This window comes from Lottia gigantea, assembly GCF_000327385.1.
Source record: "Lottia gigantea unplaced genomic scaffold LOTGIsca_29, whole genome shotgun sequence".
NCBI classification, from domain to species: Eukaryota; Metazoa; Mollusca; class Gastropoda; family Lottiidae; genus Lottia; species Lottia gigantea.
In genome coordinates this window covers 2,142,098-2,163,661 of record NW_008708943.1, presented here as the reverse complement: position 1 = coordinate 2,163,661, position 21,564 = coordinate 2,142,098, and the positions used below count along the sequence as shown (strand labels likewise).

The 21,564-nt window shown below is 32.1% G+C and overlaps 2 protein-coding genes across 2 annotated transcripts; one reads left to right on the top strand and one right to left on the bottom strand.

Annotated features, from left to right (window-relative positions):
* Positions 1-630: 630 nt before the first annotated feature.
* Positions 631-10,758, bottom strand: LOTGIDRAFT_161520 (hypothetical protein; the record flags this gene model as incomplete). Its single annotated transcript, XM_009056889.1, has 19 exons — positions 631-746; positions 1,033-1,219; positions 1,500-1,633; positions 1,927-2,022; positions 2,355-2,486; positions 2,850-3,018; positions 3,363-3,492; positions 3,734-3,837; positions 4,084-4,185; positions 4,492-4,530; positions 5,279-5,359; positions 5,673-5,738; positions 6,063-6,179; positions 6,368-6,493; positions 6,861-6,911; positions 7,261-7,386; positions 7,568-7,618; positions 9,081-9,210; positions 10,649-10,758. Coding segments are annotated over 19 exons (2,067 nt in total), but the record flags the coding sequence as incomplete, so codon positions are not given.
* A 1,775-nt stretch (positions 10,759-12,533) lies between these two features.
* Positions 12,534-18,454, top strand: LOTGIDRAFT_189601 (hypothetical protein). The gene is made up of 15 exons (XM_009056888.1): positions 12,534-12,665; positions 13,054-13,131; positions 13,291-13,355; positions 13,653-13,777; positions 13,893-14,030; positions 14,362-14,469; positions 14,850-15,037; positions 15,275-15,399; positions 15,724-15,857; positions 16,183-16,326; positions 16,660-16,760; positions 16,969-17,180; positions 17,335-17,400; positions 17,547-17,673; positions 17,837-18,454. The coding sequence occupies exons 1-15, from the start codon at positions 12,626-12,628 to the stop codon at positions 18,010-18,012; spliced, it is 1,827 nt and encodes a 608-aa protein (XP_009055136.1). The 5' UTR covers positions 12,534-12,625; the 3' UTR covers positions 18,013-18,454.
* The last annotated feature ends 3,110 nt before the right edge of the window (positions 18,455-21,564 follow it).

Below are 21,564 nucleotides of genomic sequence, written 5' to 3'. Positions count from 1 at the left end.
AGAGCTTAAAGCTAAAGATGATTGTAACACTAAAATAATCATGATTCCTCGGCAAGTAACGTAATCTTCAAAATTCATATTCATGTTGCTGAATCTGGTCATATTGATCAGAATGATACAGTCCTTGAAAATCTTTTTACTGAAAAATATCTAAAAAACAAAATCAAAACTTACATGGATCTCCTGAAGTCCAGCTGGCACTGAAACCTTGCCCTGCTACAGACCCATCAGAATAAAACCAGAGATAGAGTTGGTTATGAGTACTATTGACGCTACCACCATTGGGAGGCGTGTTTCCACAGAATTTACCAATCATATGAGATGAAGCTGACCCTCCGTCGTGAATTTGCAGGTAGTCATAGTTACAGTTTTGATGACTTTCCAGATCAAACCTTCCAAATTGTAAATCCAAAACCTTAAACATTCAAGTCGATATAAACTGTGTGTCAGATTTTTTTTAAGATTCAGAGGAGCAGCCCTAAAATCTGAACCTGAAATTTTTTAACAAAGCATGAGCAACTTGATAATATAAGACATGATATACTTTATTGTGATTGATAACAATTTTTGAGCTAGGTGTACATGCATTTTTAGCCTCAAGAAACACTTTCCTTCATAAATATCCCTTACCTTTCCAGATGTAGTCTCTATTACCCAGGCACATGATACAGAATGTGGGTAAGTAGTACCTGTAGTTCTTGGAAAACTCAACGATCCTGACTCACCACGCAATGTTCCACCACAACCTGTCACAGAAAGGGAGGTAATCTTGTTACATCTACGCACATTACTAATTTATCAATAAATGTAAAATGGAAACGAACAGGTGAATCAAAACAGTCCTACCATAATTTTTATCTTTGTACAATATGCATGGCACAGCAGATCTTCATTGATCAAATATGTCGAAATAAGTACAACGTGAAAACTCAATTCCATTTTTGAAATTCTAATCAGTGATTAAATGTGGCAAATAAGAACATTTCAAAGTTCAAAACCCCAACCCTCCATGGCTTGAGCTGGAATACATACTCTGTTGTGCTTGCTGACAGGTGGGCCCCGTATAATCTGTTGTACAATTACAACTAAAACTTCCAATAGAGTTAATACATCGTCCACCATTTTGACAGGGGTTGTTGGTACATTCATTGATATCTGATTGACAGTTGGAGCCTGTATACCCTGTTGTACACTGACATATATACCCACTTCCAGAGGGCTATAATAACAACAAAATACATATTACATTTAGATACTGACTGATAAATTCTAGTTTCATGGGGCTAAAATTTGGTAACAAAAATTAACAAAATAACATTTCCAGTTACACTTACAGACGTCTTATCTCTGGATTTGGTTTTAACATAAAGCTATATAGTTGACATCACGGCAAGGAACAACATGATTAGCATGATTTTGTTTAGGAGTCAATTTCAAATAATCAAATTTCAATGTTTTAGTCATTTCCAAGAAATTAAAAAAAGTGAAAAATACTATACCTGACAAGTGCCACCATTTTGACAGTGTTGATTTGCACAGGATCCTGTTTGAGGGCTGGATCGGGTACATCCATTACTGCCAATACCATTACCACTATAACCTGATGGACACGTACAGGATCTTCCTGCAAATCCTGAAATTATAAAAATATTTTTTTAGAAATATCCTAACTTTTTATGTGTATCAACATCACAATTGAATAAAGTTCCGTATAAAATCAAGTTACCTCCCTTTGAAGAGTGGTTGAGAGCCTTAATAAAGATGATAGTCAGAATTATATTGAGATTTTTTTTCCATTCAATCAAAGCCATCCTGGAAAACTCAGTCCTAAACCTAACAATTTGCTAATATGTGCCCGCAAGAGTTCAAAGACTATTATCATATACATCATAATGTCAGGGAAATTCCTACTATAATAACTAATACCTGGAGTTTCTCTACATGTTGCTACGATACTACAACCACCATTATTAACACCACAAACACCGACCCAGGAACATGATACACCATCACCTTGGTAACCTGAATTAATATCACAAATATCAGGTAAGGGTCAACCCAAAACCATATCCAGTGGATGGTCGTAACTTGTCAACTTGTGTCATCTTATCCTCCAGATTAATAAATAATATTTGCAACACACATTTTAATATTGAATGTATACCATTATTATATAATTACAATATGTTTGATAACAAACCATTTACTTATATTTAAAATAACAAAATCTCATAAATCAGTTGGATGGATAAAACGGTGCATAATGACATATTAAGTTATGGAGAAGCAAATTCAATGATCAAAATTCCAACCCCAGATTCTGTGTTATGAACTAAAAAACACAAATTATTTACCTGATGGACAAGATGCACACCGTCTGGAGCCTCTAGTATTGATACAATCTACACGAGGTGCTAACGAACATCCTCCATTATTTGATAAACATTCATTAATATCAGTACATGTATATCCATTACCAGTAAATCCTACATGAAAAAATCAAACACTTACATTAATAACAAAATATTGATATTATTTTAACCAATCAAATCAACCTATTTTAGACAAGAAGGGATGTATATATATCATATAATATTCACAAGCTTCGTGAATGTGTTCATGTTTGACAGTCTTGTGACATTATAAATATTTATTATCTCCCCTAAAAAGTATAACACAGTAGAAATATGTTATAATTTCGGACATGAATAGAAGGTCACTTCTCAAATTGTATATGTGGAAACTTAGATATTCGATTCAAACTTAAAAGCTCAATCATAAGATTTTTCCTAAAAGAATTCACAGATAATATGTGAGATTGATAAATCAAATGATAAAAGTGTACAGACCTGAGGGACAGGAACCACATCTAAAACTACCAGGTATGTTGATACATTGTACCAGAGGATCACGAGAACACGAGGTAGTAGCTTGAGTACATTCATCAACATCTACTGTACAAGCTGGATTACCTGTTGTCTTAGTCCAACCATCATCACATATACACTTATACTTAGCCTGAAAATAATAGCATCAAATATCTCAGACCTGATTATTCAATATTCCATGGTTATATAGCTCCATTACAGAGAATTGGAAAAATAAACTAAATTCAATTTTAGATTTTAGATATTGTCCAATAAAATGACTGGAACACTAAAATCATCTCAGTTTTCAAGAATAAGACCCCAGGGCCCTCTTTCTCAAAAAATCTTACAAAATGTTAATGCTTGCATACTTGATCTTAATGGTTTTTTTTGTAACAGGTTTGAAAGTCCTTTGTGCACTTATGATCTTGTTGCCATTATATTTTTTAAGATAAGTAGTAATTTCTATTAAAGTGGATTTAAACAAAAACTGACCTGTCCCTGAGACACTCGTGGTATATTAATACAGGTACCATGACCACAGAGTTCAGTTTGACTAGCACCAGTACAGTCATCATGAGACTCGGTACAGCGTATACCATGCCAGTTAGCTGGACAATGACATCTGGGAAATTATAAACAAAGGTAAATTTGTAAGAAAATAATCTGATTGTTACAGCAAGGTCAAATATTTGTAATGGGTTGCTATGTACAGGAAATCCATAACAAAAATAGAGCACATTTAAATATCTGTGGTGAAAAACTGCAAAAATTACAGAGTGATACTTAAATAGACTTTACATAGCAACTGGTCTCACTTTACAACATGTCTGCTTTCAGATACCAAAAAGCTTCTTACTACTTACTCAAATCCATTAACTTTATTAACGCATGTTCCATCATTCTGACATCCCAGATCAGTTCCTGCTAGTGTACTACATTCATTTACATCTGTTTCACACGTAGGACCCTGAAATATTATTTTATTACATTGACTAACTGACAATAGGTATAGATATTCAGTTGCTTAAATATTGCTATACCAGCTGATAGAGCTCTGTTTCAGATATCTGTATAGACATCTAACAATTAGATTAACCAGCTGAAAGTAAGCAATTATTTGGTCACTTTATGATTCAAAGCAAATTTATAAAGCATGGCAGAATAGAGAGCATTCAAAATGGAGATGTTCGACCAACAATAAAAAAAACCTTACCGTCCAGTATGAGTTGCATTTACAGATAAAACCATTAAATAGATCAAGACAAGTTCCACCATTTCTACAAGGATGACTGTCACATTCTCTTCTTGTTAATAACTACAAATACAATACAATACAATACAATACAATACAATACAATACAATACAATACAATACAATACAATACAATACAATACAATACAATACAATACCAATACCAATACAATACAATACAATACAATACAATACAATACAATACAATACAATACAATACAATACAAATACAAATACAAATACAAATACATATTACAATTTACAGTCCAAATATTGTTCATTTATGCACTTGATTTAAGCACTTGAGATAAAATTCTTGAAATAATTCATAAATACAACAGAAAAAAGGTAAGTTAATTGTGCACTCACTGTTTGTAAATTACGAACTTGTTCTTCTAATGTTGTGACCTAAATATTAAACAAGATAAAAATGAAAGTAACAATTAGCATATCAAAATACCATCTCTCTCAGTAATAAATCAATTAATATCTTATAATATTATCAATTCAAAAATATCTTCTACAGGAACTGTAATGCAAAGGCAACTACCAATATTGTCAGGGAAATCTTATAAAATATCCTATGTTTTAGTTTAAGTTATGTTTTCCAGTCCATATCATGCAGTCAAGGCCAGGAAGAAAATACATCAACAAAATCAATTACTAAAACAAATAATACAAATCAATTCTATCATGCATCTTCCATTTATAATTTCATGATTTTTTAACATTCCAAAAAAGAGTGCATATGAAAGCAGTAATGAAATGAAATGAATTTCTTATAATTGGGCAACATCATGCAATGTGCTTAGAGAAGGCTGTCCTGTCCAAGTGAAAAGATGCTTTCTCCATGTTAGCTCCCATAAACCTTCATCACTCTAAAGGGGAAACCTGGTCGAAAAATCCAAAAGTACAATGTCTGAGAGCAGTTAGGAGAAGAACCCTAAGAAAGTTTTACTGGCAGATATAACTACTCAAGACTTGCATGTTTAGACTAACTGATTTCAAAATACAATTTAGTAACATATTTTCATATTGTAATGTCATGCTCTGTCATATTATATTAAGAGTCATCTCCCTTGGGAGAGTGGTTAAGATCCTGAACATGCATTGGAAATGAGAATGATCATGCATGTGGAAAGTTCATGCATTTTACCCTAGATGCTAGACGTCTGTAGCTTCGAGATCGTCCCCTAGAACTACCACTTCCTCTACTCCCTCCTCCACTCGGTAATGGCTGTTGGGAAAAAATCAATTATTAAAATTTAAATTTTAGAATTGCTGTTTCTTGCTTTCTATTTATTATAAAACAAAGAGAAGAATTAACTGATTTGGGACTATTTCATATAGGGGTCCCTTTACACTCTTTAACTTGATTAGGCTGAATGATTTTAATCTCTGTTTGGGCTTTGTGATTTTTTAGAGTTCATATTTTTTAAAAGCATATTTACTAAGGCTGATAAACTCAAGTTTCAGTTTGATTGATTTCTTTGTTTGATAATAAATCAAGAAGACAAGAAACAATGGTGTATATTTATGAGAATACCAACCCTTGTTTGTAGAGCAGTAACTCCTGTAGTAGAACTACTACTACTGGTAGATTCTAATGTTGATATCTGGAATAATATCATTAATTAACATGCAACATGCAAAAATCATGCAATATAGGTCCAAACACTAGTTGAAATATAAGTATCACAAGTTCTTATTATTAAGGAAAAGGGCAAAGAGTACTATAATCCAGTTGGCTCTTTAACTAATCCTGTTGGAAGTGATCTTTCCTACAAATCATTGACATCATTTGTCTGAGTCGCATATAACCTTCCCTATATCCATAAAGCCCTTGCTAGTATCACACTAATCAGCCTGGTCATTTGAAAGACTAACTCCATAAAAAGAACTAACAGGTTTCAGAGCATATAAGAAGTATCTAGACCTACCCTGCCCTCTAAAGTATCGAGTCTTGAAGACATAGATGTAAGCTGTGATTTGACATTGCCTGTAGGTTGATTTATACTGGTCTCTACAGCTGATATTCTACTGGTTAGGTCATTCCTCTGTTAATTAAATCATATTTAATAAACTAACTCTCTCTTTCATATTCAGACATAACTGGCAAATATAACCAAATTTAAAAAAACTTTTTACTTTGTGAACGTAATAATATTTTAGATTCATGTTGTGGAATTATTAAGTTAGACAATTCCACAAGCTGAGAACTTATGTCATCATAAATATTACTTACTGTACTCTGTAAGCTTGTTACATCATTTCTTAAACTTGTTAATTTGTTAGCAACATCTCCAGTTGTAGCTAGGTTATCTACCCTTGTTTTTAACGTATCGAATCGAGTGGCTAGGTTACTTGGTAGCTGAAAAAGCAATATACAGTAATTAAGGTTATTTCTGTTGTTGATAGAGGGTGACAAGAAAACAACTTCTGAACCCAAAAAAATCTTAGGACGAATATTAACAAAAATGTGGAATTTTACATTAGAGAAATACTACAATTATGACAATATTGAATGACTAGGTGACGCATGACAAATACACTTATTCAGATAATCCCTTATTACAATTGCACATCCTGATTTGGTTGACATTTCTTTATCATTATCAAATAGATTTCTGGGAAAGATACAGATAATATATATATCTAGATACAGATAAAGTCATATTTTGGACAAGCCCAATATACAATAATAATATAGATTTATAAATGAGTATTCATAAACTTACAGATGTGGGAGCATTTTTGATCCTATCAATATCATTTCTGTTAGTATTAACCTATAATTTATATCATTAACAGTCAGTTATTTCAATTTTCTACATACTAGTTATAAATGTTATCTACATTATTTACATTCTGAATAAATTCTATATTTTCATTAGCTCAATGAAATTAGCTCAAATCATTTCATTTCAGGAGAAATTTCTGCATCATGATCGATAATAACATGAAGATTTATTATTACTGAAAAACTGAAGTTAAAGGAAACAGTTAAAACTCTGTCAATTCTTCTGTAGACTCAGATTTAACCTTGACAGATGTTGCCCAGCTAGAGACATAACTATTCCTAAAATCAGTTTATCAATGGAATCAAAGTTTCATGGATAAAATCAGTTGAATACTTACAGTACTTTGTAAACTGGTGACATCTGTTCTCAGACCAGATAATTTATTTGCCACTTCCCCAGTTGTAGCTAGGTTATCTACCTTTGTTTTTAAATCGTCAACACGATTCACCAAGTTACTGGGTAACTGAAAAACAAGTAGTCACAATTTCATGTTACCAAGTTTTAGAACAATCTAAATGTTTCATTAATATCATATTTTTTTCTGCTAAACGAAACATCTTATTCTTGATCTGCATTTTAATCAGATTGGATCTCGAGTCAAAAAAGTAGGTCTACTATAATTATATTCATCTTAGAATACTTACAGCTGTGGGAGAATTTTTGATCTGATCAATGTCATTTCTGTTACTCTCAACCTAAAATATAACATTGAAAAACAATGACAATGTTGAAGGGAAAAGAGTTGCCCCCCACCCCTCCTTTAATTTGACATGACGTTAGGAGTCTTTGATAACAATGACCTAATTCAAATTTGTTTAAGTTTTGACAGAAAATATATGTGTCAGTCACGATCCTTTCATTTTTGAGTGATTCGATAAACGATCACAATACACAATCTTCGTATTTTTGTCCAAAAATGACATGGTTTTCAAATGACAACCTGTAACTTTCCTGATATCCTTAACTAAAGAGTACAAATGTGGGCAGATAACTCAAGATGTTTATTTCAATACAAATGACAGAAAATAGCTAATAATGCAAATCACATAATATATTTGACAATAGTTCCTCATCAGAGATAAATTTTGTGCACAGAAATTTAATATTCCGCTAGTTTGACACAGTTTTATACGATTTGCAAAGAAATACAAAGGTTTAAAGTAGAAAAAAATGCGTCAAGGGAAGTTACTCGGTAAGAAACAATATAATTCCAGACTACAACAAATTTCTTGAAAGTCACGTCAGCCATCTAAGTAACTTTAAATAGGTAGAAAATAGGATATCTATTTGTGTTATCACTTTAGTTTGCGACAATATATTTGACACGTTTTAATATACTGTTTCTATTTGTCTTTGATTTTTTTTTGGTTGCCTTTTTCAAGCCCTTGAGTTAAAATCCAAATACTACATAACTTTGAGCTCCACTCACATTAATGCTGTGGTGGGTTCTCTGGCCAGGCAGGACATGCTCACCCATTCAGCACACCTAATGTCACCACGCACCTTGGTTTTTCCACAAAGCTTGTAGTGTTTATTTGTTTTAAAATTATGATATACACTGGGAAGATTTCTTGTGCTTTTGGAAACGGTTGGCATAATGCATCAAAATTCCCGAAGACTTATTAACGAGGTCGAATATTACAGTGCTATGTATTTGAACCAGGGTATTGAGATCTTATATAACTAGAATAAACTAGAACAATGACATATCAACCTTGATATACCCTTCATTATACTGGATACTAAAGTTTATCAATGATATCCTCGCCTTCCTTTTGACTGGTGGTAATATGAGCCCTTTAATATGATTATACCGCTTAATTTCTATAGAGTCAGCCTTAAATAATTCTGTCAGTATTCTGTACATATACTGATAGTGTTATGGTGTCGAACAAGTGAAAGTTAAAGAGACTGGTAATAATCTTTCCGAATAAATTCCTTACAATATAGCTTAAATTCAATCCAATGAATTGAATATTGCTTAAAAGAAATCAGTCATCCCAGATAGGCCTAAATCTTTTCCAATTTGCGTCGTATCGGGTCATTTCATGTAATACCTAAAAGGATGAGTAAAAACAGGGCGGGGGGGGGGGGGGGGGGGGGGGGGGTGATATTTCCTTATACATACACACAAGATGACCATTACAAAACGCTTACCGATATTGCTAGATCTGTAATATCTGACTCTCCTAGTTTTATTTTTCCACCATTGATAGCTTTAAACGTGATGTCATGACCGGTGCCCGTTTGAAATACCAAATTACCATTTTGGGTTACTATTCTAGGCCTGAAATGTAATGTTTATAGATATGAAATAATATACAGAATTGTGCCTTTTTAGGAAAATATTATTCAGTGCATTTGTACCCCTACCTCATTTCTAAGAAATTTGAAAATATGAATTTTATCCGTTTGTACCCAAAAATAAGCGTCAGAATGTACCAAATCAACTCAATTTTTTGAAGAGAACCTTCTCAGACGCTCCATTGTACGTCAACCATCAAGTCAGTTTGACCCCTATTTAGTCTCGAGGCTAGTGCAGCCAATGATTTGACATTTTACATTCAGATTCAGATCCTAGAGGAAAATCTGTTTAGTATATAGTGAGGATTTGGGTCAAAAAACATATGCATCAAATTTGATTTAAACTGTCCTCCATATTTTATGATTATTCAGTACATTAATTCAACACCACGTTATTATACCAGACGGTGAGTATTCACTGTTTAAACTGATCAAAGTAATAAGATATACAATAGTATAATTCACCAGTCAAAATTTAAAGACCGCACTTCTAAACCGTTAGACAAATATGATACATAAAAGCCTGCAGAACTTAAAAGATTTGAATTTTTATCAAAGTATTATTTTTTAATGAAATGAATTGAATGAAGTTTTACGTCCTAATATTCTGCATCTTGTTGGTTATTGAAGACGGGCAAGGCCATGAATGGTGCAATGAGGAAAATTTGTCATTTAACGTACACAGCCTGCAGCACACGGGACCTCGGTTTATTGTCCATCCGAACGACCATACGCTCTTACCTGCATCACTGACAAGTGGGAAACCGGGTTGGAAAATCTGAGGGTAATTCTCCACCTATGTCGGGATTGAACCCTGAACCTCGAGCACGCGAGTAAGCGTCTAACTCACCGAACCACCGCGGGTCCCTCTTTTTTTTAAAAAAGAAAATGAAATTAAATGTTTAGTCTGTAATAAAATCTACTGTTTTTCGCTATAAAAGATGATCTAAGCTAGGTTTTTTAACAAACAATGCCTGCCTTTTAAAAATTGTCGTGTTTCCGACAACGACTTTCCATAATTTGATAGTGAAAACTAGTATACACTAAAATACACTAGTCATATTGGTTAATCAAAAAAACTTTATCGAATATATAACGTATAGATTATATTTTTATGCTGCGTTGATATATTTGCAGAAGAAAGAATATTGCAATAATAATCTTTTAGTAAGGCCTATATCATAAATTCCGTCCCGTACAGAATTTTTTTTAGAACTTCAAAAATGTGTAAAATTCATTTTAACACTGTAAAATATTACAAATTTCTAATGACTCAGTCACAGTTGCATTTAATGATTTTAAATTAAATCGATTTCATTATTTGATGTATCCGCACAAAATATTCAAAACAATATGTGGGGACGGTCCTTACAACATATAGACATATTATATCAAATAATAAAATGGAAATTTATACTTACTGATCTGGTAAAATTTCTCGCTTTTGTCGAGAATTCTGAGATGTGGACGCAATTAGAGAAAATAAAACTAAGAATTTTAGGGGAGATTTCCACCTCACGTAGGCTGCCATGTTGATTGAAGTTTAAACGCCCCCTAACTAATCATTTTATTTTATTTAACATACTATCCATTTCATTTCTTTTAAATAATTAGGGGCTATTAATTTCTAAAGGGGTCAAAGGATAGGTTGAATATTTACTGATTCCATTATTTTAAGTTAAATATCCTTGACTAAGCGATATTATATCTCAATTTTGTTCAAAAACTATAATGGTGAAAAAGAAAAGTGCTCTAGAGGTACAAGTTGGAATTTTTCTCTTAAAATTATCCTCTTGCCACCCTCAGAATAGACTTTTCTATTGTCTTACAATAAAATAATTGACTTATCTATGCAGATGAAGAAAGTGATACCTGTGTGTCTCGATTGTCAAAGATGACAATGAAGACTTGAACGTCCAGACTACTCTTAACGACGTCACCGTCTAATTATGAAAGCCTTATCAATAATTGAGTTCAGTAATTAAAATTCTTTGAATTGTAGCCGACTTAAAAGAGATAAGATATTTAGGCCTAAACGTAAGAATTGTAAAATGAATAAGTTAAAGTGTGAAGAGATGTGACATAAATTGAATTAATTAATGTGGTAAAAAGAGAAATTTGGAAGGGGTTGTGGATATTTATTGATCCACAGGCAGCAATTGCGCCGGAGTTTAGTTGAGTTTAGTTGATATCTGGTTTGAAATATTGCTAGATTGTTATGAAACAATGATTTTATCTTAGTTAGTTCAAACGACGGTTTATAGCACAGTAAGTAAGATCCTAGTCTGGAATCTGGAATCTTAACGTCATAATATGATATATATATTATATGCTTGGTTTGCCTCCTTTAAACAAGTGGTGGTCGTGGGTTTTTATCCCCGTCAACTGGCGAAATTAAGTCATCTTTCCTCAATATTCCAGTTAACAGGCAGTACAGGGCAAATTTATAAATAGTCTATTGGCCTTATTTTTTTCACCCTTTCACCCTATTATCATTACTATTATTATCACCCAGCTGTGAATGGGTATGCATAATCCCTGGAAGATAAATGCAAAGAGGTTTTGCAGAAGACCAGCTGGAAGACAGGGTCTTCGTAATGTACTGTTTAAACGCATTACTTGTTATCATTGGTCAAAAATAATGCTAATGTATTATGAAACTTTGTGTTGTTTTATCTCGGATGAGTTTTTCAAGGTTTATTTTGAAACAATATGCTAAATTATTATTATCTCGGTGGCGTTTAGGCTTGACGGAGAGTGTTACAGTTGGTTCTGAGTAAAACTAATGCGTTATCAAATGAAAGGAATGTATGGATGTAATTTTAGTCTTTATCTCGAGGTGATATCTGACCAACTCGGTACCCTATCAATAAGTAATTCAATACTCATTAATTGGTATCAACGTATCAAACGTATAAGTCTGATAAGCTTACATAACTGATTATTTTTGCGAGTTTGTTTATGAATGGTACTACTATAACATTGAACTTATTATATAGCTTCATCTTCAAGACATCAAATGCTGCAGTATTCTGCCTATTGTTAGGCCAGAAATCCTCTCCAATTGTGCAAATTTTTGTAGTTGGAAGCTTTAGATTCATTTTCATTATGACATCTAACCAAGAAATGTGGCCTACTGCCAGAGTAATCGTGAGATTATTTCAATGGGAATATTTTGTTGTAAATGAAAAAGATCTGTTGATCAAGCTAAACCAAATGGGTCTGACTCCCTTTTTTGTACAGAGTTATCTAACCCTGCTATTGACTCTTTAACTTTAAAGTCCAATAAACTGTCGTTGCTATAACGGTAGATTAACCAGACATTATTTACCGTTAGATCGTCAATAAACTTTAGTACTGGACAAACAAGTCTTCACGTTAGCAACTACAACAACAACATGGCGTCGAACGGAGCGGCTGAGAAATTTTACCTTGAAAGTATCCTTTTGAAATCAATTTAATTTGAATATTTCTTTATTGCTTTATTTAGTTTATGCTTTCACAGTTCATGTTACTTTTCGCCGATTCAGCAGACAATATGTTGCATGTATTCAAAGACAAAGATAAGGCCTCTGCCTTGTCACCTTGTTTTGCTTTGAACAGTTTTTTCTATCATCATTCATTGTGTGATGTTGTTCTTGAAGTAAAAAGTTTATGATATAATTTCATGAGTATGCCTTTGGGGACGTTTATGGTTAACACTCTTCTCATCAAAACCATTAGTAATGGTTACTTACAAAGGCTCAAAGGATACAGGCCTCACATAGATCTATCTGACTACAAACTTACTTACAGCAAACTGTTTTCCTTTAACAAATTATTTTAGAGGAACAGTTACAGGCTGATTCTGATGATGAGTTTCAATATGAAGAAGTTCCAGTTGATGAGGAATTTATTCCAGATGGTAAATATTCTTTTTAGCATATTCATTCATGTTAGCATGTATAGCATACCGGTATCGATATGGTAGACATTTTAATTAGCCATTTTCTCTCACAAGTATAAAGAACTTAATATAGTGCCTGTTACAGTGTTAGCTTAACTAATATTTTTATTTCTGTAGAAATTGAGAATCTAGATGTAACAGTGAGAACAATAAGAGAATCACAAGAGGATTTAGAGGCAGGAGTAAGAAGTTTAATTGTTATTTTCAGCCTATGACCTACATAGTAGGCTATAAGCTTACTTCATACCAAGGTTCAATACTTGAATATGCTACTACTAGTACAGACCTTAAAACACAATTTGCTGCTCAAGCTTTTTATAAGAAATTGGCTTGCATTTACCCAAAAAAAAAGAAGCCTAAAAAGTCAACAAGAATGTGATGCAAAACTTAATCCTTTGTAAACTATACAATACAGTAGGGTTACCCAATCAAGCCTTACTATAAAACTAATTTTTTCTATCATTCTATTTTGATTTCAGCTACGTAAAGAGAGTACAGCCAGACCATCTGTTACTCATGAGCCTGAGGTTGTTGATGATTTTGTCAGAAATTTCCTGGTACGAATGGGAATGAATAGAACATTGGACTGTTTTCAAACAGAATGGTAAGATTTTGTCCAGTATTCTGGTGTTAGTTAGATGGTTGATTGTTATCCATCTGATTAGAGCTAGTTCATTGATTTCAAAACAGCTTGAAGTATTTCTTGTCTATATCTATAGGTATGAATTACAACAGAAAGGCTTGCTCCACGAGGAAGATGTTGATATAGTTCCTGATATTTATGCCAGAAATCAGGATCTGGATAATGAAATTAAATTTCTCAAGAAAGAAGTTGATAAATACAGAATAGCTGCTATGTGAGTATAAAATACTTTAAGCCTAAACAACAATTTTTAAAATATGATTGATAATTTTCAAAAAAGTTAAAAAATGTAGCTGCAAAGGTTCTTTACACCTTTCAAATTTGTTTTCCACTAATGCAGGTCATAGGGGTGAAATAGGAAAAACTTTTAGTTGTTCCAATGAAACAATAAACCAAAACTCTGTGTGCTACAGGTTGTACATGTGAAAGATCCCTTGAAAGTTGGATATAAAAAATAGGCTAATAGTGTTGTCTGTCTTCATTATACCAATTTGGTTTAATTTCATTTCATTGCCTACATTTAGAAAATATTTCTGATGTTTCAGTAAAGCTAAAGAAACGTATGTTAAACTTCGCAAAGAACGAGACTATCATAGAATGCATCATAAACGAGTTGTACAGGAGAAAAATAAATTTATTGATGACATCAAAAGGTAAGATATGAAGTAAGCTTATTCAAAGAAAGAACTCTATTTTACAATGTTAACAACCTAGATTCACATGGATCCAGTCTGTTGGCATTGAAATTTTCTGTATTAGCCATATATACCCTTTGATTAATGGGTTATTACCCATATATACCCTTTGATTACTGGGTTATTACCCATATATACCCTTTGATTACTGGGTTGACTGGAATAATGAGGAAAAATAACTTATTCTATTATTTAAACACCATCAAATACTCAGTACAATGCCAATGCTGGCTGGCCTTATCTCAAACATTGTGTTCCATTCAAGAAAGATTTTTTTTTAAATTTCACGGTCTTTGCAAAACCAAGTCTCAAGTTTCACTTCAAATATTTTATTTTAGATTAAAGCGACATTATCAACAATATGAACCTACTCTACATCAGTTAAAGAGGAAGTATGAAGTAGCCATGAAAGAGAAAATGTTGGCTAAATTAGAACGAGATAGAGCTGTAGGACAGGTTAATGGTTTACAGAGCACCCTGAAGTCTATGGAGAGTTTTAAAGGCACGTCATCTACATCCTTACAAGGTTTGTACCAAATAATAGTGACTAGATTAAAGGAATATTGAAGATAATGTTTTTTGTGTGTATAGAAACAAGGGATTTATTTGCATTATTGAGAACTAAAAGGCATTTTTGAAGGTCAATAAATTGTACAACCGTTAACAATTGGATGACCAAATAGTATCCATATAGGGTATTTCCAAGTACTTCTATATCATTAGCAATATTACTAATACACAAACTTGATTTATCATTTTTTAGGATCAAGGAAGGGAGATAATCAAGATAAACTAGGACCGACTCAGAGAGCTCTAGCCATAGAACGTGAGAAGAGAATGGAAGAGGATGTCGGACTTTTACCAGAAGATTTTAAACGTTATCCTAATGTAAGTTGATGTACTGTAAAAAGCGTGCAGATATTAAGGTTTCCAGATTGTTAAATCACCTTGACTGTATTTGAGCGTATGATCCAATAAGATTTGAACAGAAAAGAAAAATTTTAAAGTTTGCCACCAATAGCAAGTTTCCAGAATGGCTTGGCTCTTTATTTAGGCCCTTAATCACTCTTCTAAGGGAGATAATTATTAATACCTACTAATTAGACCACAATATTACAATATGATAGTAAGTGTGCTGGAAATTATTATAAATGTTCCGTTGAAATGAGAGGTTCAACTTGTTTTACTAATTTTTGTTTTTTCTTTTTGTAGGATTCTGAGTTCCCAATTGATACAGGTGTCAACCCCTATCTGTCACAATCTAAAGCCCCACCCAGTCACCTGACTAGAACAGGAGGGTTCCGATTATCACACACCATACAGGCTCACAGTCACTCTGTTAGTGGGTAGGTAGCCTTACTTTACTATTATTAATAGTGTATGACTAAACTAGATCTTTTGTGTGTTCACTATTGCTATAAATATAACAAGCTCCAACCCGTTAGGTAAGAAAATGTCAGACCAGTTTATTATATGGCCAGACTCTACTGGTTCTACAATAACATACTACAATGATGTGGTCACTTCATGCTTTATTGGGAAACATAACATTTGAGCAATATCTTTTTCAAGAAAAGCCAAAGAAAAAAACATAAGAGAATAAATATTAGCTATTTCAAATTATATCGAATGATTTGTGCTTTGGGACTAAGACTGTTTTTTATTTTTCAGTGTTGCTCTTCATCCCCGTAAACAGATTCTTGTAACCAGTAGTGATGACAATTCCTGGAAAATGTGGGCAGTACCAAGTGGTGACATCATAATGACAGGTGAAGGTCATACAGACTGGGTGTCAAGCTGTGATTTCCATCCAAGGTGGGTATTTATGAGATGATAATATTAACTCTTTCAACCCTAGTGGCTAGTTTACCGGCTACACACTAACGCAATATATACCCGAGCAGCCGGTATACTGGCCTTTACTAAGTGACATCATACAGCGTTAACGTCATACGCTTTTACTTTTATTACTTGGAGTTCAGGGTATATGATGTTATATTTCATTTACACTCAGGGTTCAAAGGGTTAAAAGGGGCGGTGATTTATCTAATTAGTCATGGGTGTTTTAGAGCCTAAATGTATATGTCCAATTATCATAACATCCAATTGTCCGAACAGCTAGGTGATATCATCTCGTATTTATTTCAGTGGAGCTAAATTAGCAACTACCAGTGGAGATACAACAGTCAAAATCTGGGATTTCTCGAAAGGAGAATGTGTCCATACATTTACTGATCATACTTTAGCAGGTTATTATTGCTTTCATTTTTTTATCGTCAGAAGTTTATTAAAAAAGTTTAAATACTGATTTGAATAACATGTATAAGACTAAATTGACTATAGGTATGTTCAAGCATCTTTTATTCTATATGAAAGATATTACAGATTGGATTCTAGATATCAAAATTCTCTTTTAAAGTTTTTATGTCTATGATTTGTTATTTTTTTATCTTTTAGTGTGGAATTGTAGTTGGCATTCATGTGGAGATTTTCTTGGTACTTGTTCTATGGATAATACGTCTAAAATTTGGGATTTGAATAGTTTACGATGTCGATTTACATTACGAGGACATACAGATTCTGTTAACAGTATACAATTTGTACCTTTCTCTAATACATTGATAACTTCATCTGCTGATAAAACACTGTCATTGTGGGATGCCAGGACTGTAAGTTGATTTTGTATTCTTCAATGGTGATCATTTTTGTTGTGGTTAGAAAGAACTTTTCTTCAAAAGTTTCTATGTGGAAATTTGTATTCATGGTGTTCATTGATGTTCAAAAATCTCGTTTTTATATATATTATTGTCATTTATATTGCAGGGATTGTGTACACAAACTTTCTACGGTCACATGCATTCTGTTAATCATGCCACTTTCAACCTCAGAGTAAGTATGAGTAATTCTATCTTTCCCAATATTGAAGCTTTGAATTTCTTTCAGTTTGCTTAAATTTTAAACAAACCTTGTCAAGCTGGTCCTTGATTCAATTAAGAAAATGTAAAAAATTTCTAATAAGTGAACTCTATTTTCAGTGTGATACTCTAGCATCCTGCGATTCCTATGGTATATTTAAGTTATGGGATGTTAGAAATGGTTCAGAAATGGTATCAGTTGATATCGGTCCTCATCCAGCCAATCATGTGGCATTCGATCCTTCAGGTTGGTAACATCTCAATAGAATTCAACATAATAAATTTGGTTAATAGAAGTGGTCAGGATATCTGAGATTGCCTGAATCTCTAACCTATTTATGACCCCTCTGCCCCCCTTTTGGCACTGCCACTGCCATATGAATGTACACACTGTATTTTCTTTTTTGCAGGAAGTGTATTGGGTATATCAAGTAATGATAGCACTATTAAAATGTATGAAGTAGCTTCAGGACAAGTGACAGCTCTATATGGCCATGAAGATGCTGTCCAGTGTGCCCTGTTTGATAAATCTGGAGAATTTATGGTATCTGGTGGCAGTGATTGTACTGTTAGAATTTGGTCATAATTTACGTCTACTTAGAACTTTACTATCTTTGTTTTATGTCTGCATGTATTTATTAAGAAATACCCAATTCAAGTTGTCAGAGTTTGCTGTTACTTAACTGAATGTATTCTCTGAATGTTACAAATTATATTAATGCTGGATTGGTTTAGAAATATAAAACTCTTCCTGTAAACAAAGGAATGGACATCAAAATGTATTACTGATGAGGTCAAACAGTCGCTGGTATAAGTTTTGTCCATTTTTGATTGGTTTACAGTTCAGATATTTTGATGAGAAGCTGTTTGTCAATTATATAGAAATGATTTCAACTAGTTTTGATTTGTCATATTCTTCTTGGCTACCAAAATATTGAAATGCATTATACTTCATCCATGTTATTAATTGATTAATTTGTTTATGATCCTATCTGTGATAATTATTTGATTAAATTATAATTTATACTATTTGCTTTCTTCCATTGCATACATTAATTTCATGACCCAAAACCCAGTCAATCAATATTGAACAGGTTTCAGTTCTGAACCCAATATGTTCATATATAGCTGGAAATTTTTTAACAAATTTGCAAAATGTCAATACACTACATTATGGTCAGTCATAAAGCCACATTTAGACTAATCATATGAATGGTCCACAAGTCTCAATAAAACACACAAAATGATAATAAAATTTTAATATTTTTGACGAATAAAAATGTTAACATAATATATTTTATATAGAGGTTTTAAAACTGTACATAAACAATAAAATATTGATATAGGAGTAGAATATTTAACACTGTAGATCAGAACTGATAGGCTAGGGTTAGTTTTTCATTGAATAAGGTTTTCATTCACTGTTTTGTCAAAATTCTCTAATGACATTACACCAGAATTAGCAATTTATTTTGGACATGTATGAAGACTGTTTAGAAGTCAGCTTCTAATTTTCATCCTTGTTTCCTCAACTATTCTCATTTCATACAATGAAACTCAAAAGAATTTCAAGTTGATTTCAATACAAAGACTTTTCAACAATGAGTATTCTCCACTTGAGTTGCACTAATTCAGTATCTTGAAAAAAAACTAGAGAAACATCATGATATGGAGGTGAAAATTGAAAACATAAGTAAGTTTAGTGACCTACTGGACCTTTGGTCTAGCTTTACTGAATAATATATAAACAGTGTCTACATTTCAAATACTTATATTATAGAAATTAAATTAAGAAATTTCAACTAAAAAAATATGTTAAGACATTCATCTGTGTTGAATATTGTTAAATAGCCACTAACAAGGGATTTTCATATTTGTGAAGAACTTACTTTCAGCAGGTGGGCTGACAGATGAATTAAAGAAGAATTTGTAAAAAATGAGTGAAGAAATGAATGAATAAAATAAATCTATTCAATGCGAAATTCATATTAAAATGTTTATGCGCAAATTAAAAATAAACTTTGGAATGAATAAAAATGTAACAAATAACAATAGGAAAAGAAATTAATTGTATTTTCTGTGCAATTTGTGAAATAACAATAGAAGTGTCATTTACAGAACAGACAAGTTAAATATCGAGCAATTACCACGTAGAAATTCTGAATTTAAAATCTTGATGTGTTATGCCAAATATATTTCAATGACTTATGACTGTGGGGAATTCTCAAATCGAAAATAAGAGCTAAAATTTTAACTGAACAAAAAGTTCTGTTTTAGAACAAGTAATGTACAAGTTTTCATATGTCTTTACCTTGTAATGTTTTTGAAATTGTCAGTTTGCTTGAAACAATATTAAATAGAGTAGGTAAATGGTGACATGATTTAATTAACATCTTTGACTATTGTGGTAATTGCTGGATAAAAAAATAACTTGTCTAAATTAAAAATCATATAAACATATTAATTAAAACCATAATTCATAATAAAATTTATACAATTCAGAATAATTTTCTGATTTGAAACATCTTATAAACTCTGAAACATGACAACAAAAATACATAACAGAAATAATAGACTTCCAACAAATAAATCATGGGGAATTCATCTTTGAAAATTTAATTCATAATCCAAGAATTCATGCAAGTGAAGCTTAACGAAATGATGTTTGTCAAATTTTTAAACTAGAATTTAATACAAATTTTTTTGTTTATTTCATTACGGCATATTATTCTATTTACTTCTTTCTTATTGTATGATTAATATCAAAAGAAAAATTGCCATTTAAATGTGACTAAAATACTTAGTGCCTTACTCTCTAATACTGGAGATGCTTTTAGTATTAACATTAATTTCAAATTTGTAATAGTCCAATAAAAATGAACAGTTTGTGGTTTGGAACCAATCAGATTACTTTATTTCAACAAATTAGAATTATATTGTTGTTAAATGCACTTTTCTTATAACTACCCTATAACTACATACCTCTATAAAACCAAATGCTTAATGTTTCCATGAGGAATATCTTAAAGGGATTTTAGGGAGGGTTTCTAATTTTCTTATGTGTAGTGGGGGCACTGATAGCGTCATATTTTAATTTCCAATTTTCAATCTGACGTCTGTGGTTCCTGCAATTCCACTAAAACATTGATGACGTCACATAAAGCCCTTTATGATAAGTGACGTTAAAATTTAAAATCCCTTTAGGTTCTGTGTAAACATGTTTGAAACATTCAACCTGACTTCCACATAACAATAACAAATATAATATCTTTACAACTATCACAAACCAATCGGAAAGCCTGATTTCATCACATGATTTCATCAACCAATCATTTAACAATATCTTTGAATACTGTTTTCTGATTGGTTAATGGGTAACAAACATTAGATTTAACATTAAACCAGAGAAACATGTACATAATTAAGAATAAAGGGCATTATAATAAAATATGTTAATATTTACGGTTGGAAAAAGATACATCTAACTGGCTGTAGTATCATCTAACTGGCTGTAGTATCATCTAAGTTTTAGGCAGATATAATTTATATGAACATAGTATTTAATACAGTAATATTTTGATTTTTAGGTACTATATAAGTAGTCTAGGGAACAAGTTTGATTCCACTTGGCATTGATCTTTCCTGGATTATCTGTACCCATTTACAGCCCAGGAACATTCTTTTTAAAGTAATCAAGGAAATTACGTCATGCAATGGACTACACTACAGCCTGTTCAGCAAATGAGCAGAATATGATTGATACTTTGAGAAATGTCACAATATTGTTACAGAACTAAAACAGCCTAACTATCTTTTATCAACTGATGGAACAAGATAATATCCCTTTTCAGGATTAAGTTAGTTTGTTTATAAAATGCTTAGGTTGCTGAAATTCAGAAAAACAGTTCCCTTAAAGAGAATATCATTAAAATCAATGTGAGATGATAAACTAAAATCCATTGCACAATTCTATAAGGATTAAAAAATGGGTGAATATGGACAGGTGTTATATGATGTTAAACTATAAAGTGAAAATCTTATATTTTCGGTTAAAATTCTTTACAATATTCTACATTTTTACATGTAAGATAAATACTTCAAATTCATTGCACAGATATTAAGCTTTTTACAGTTCTTG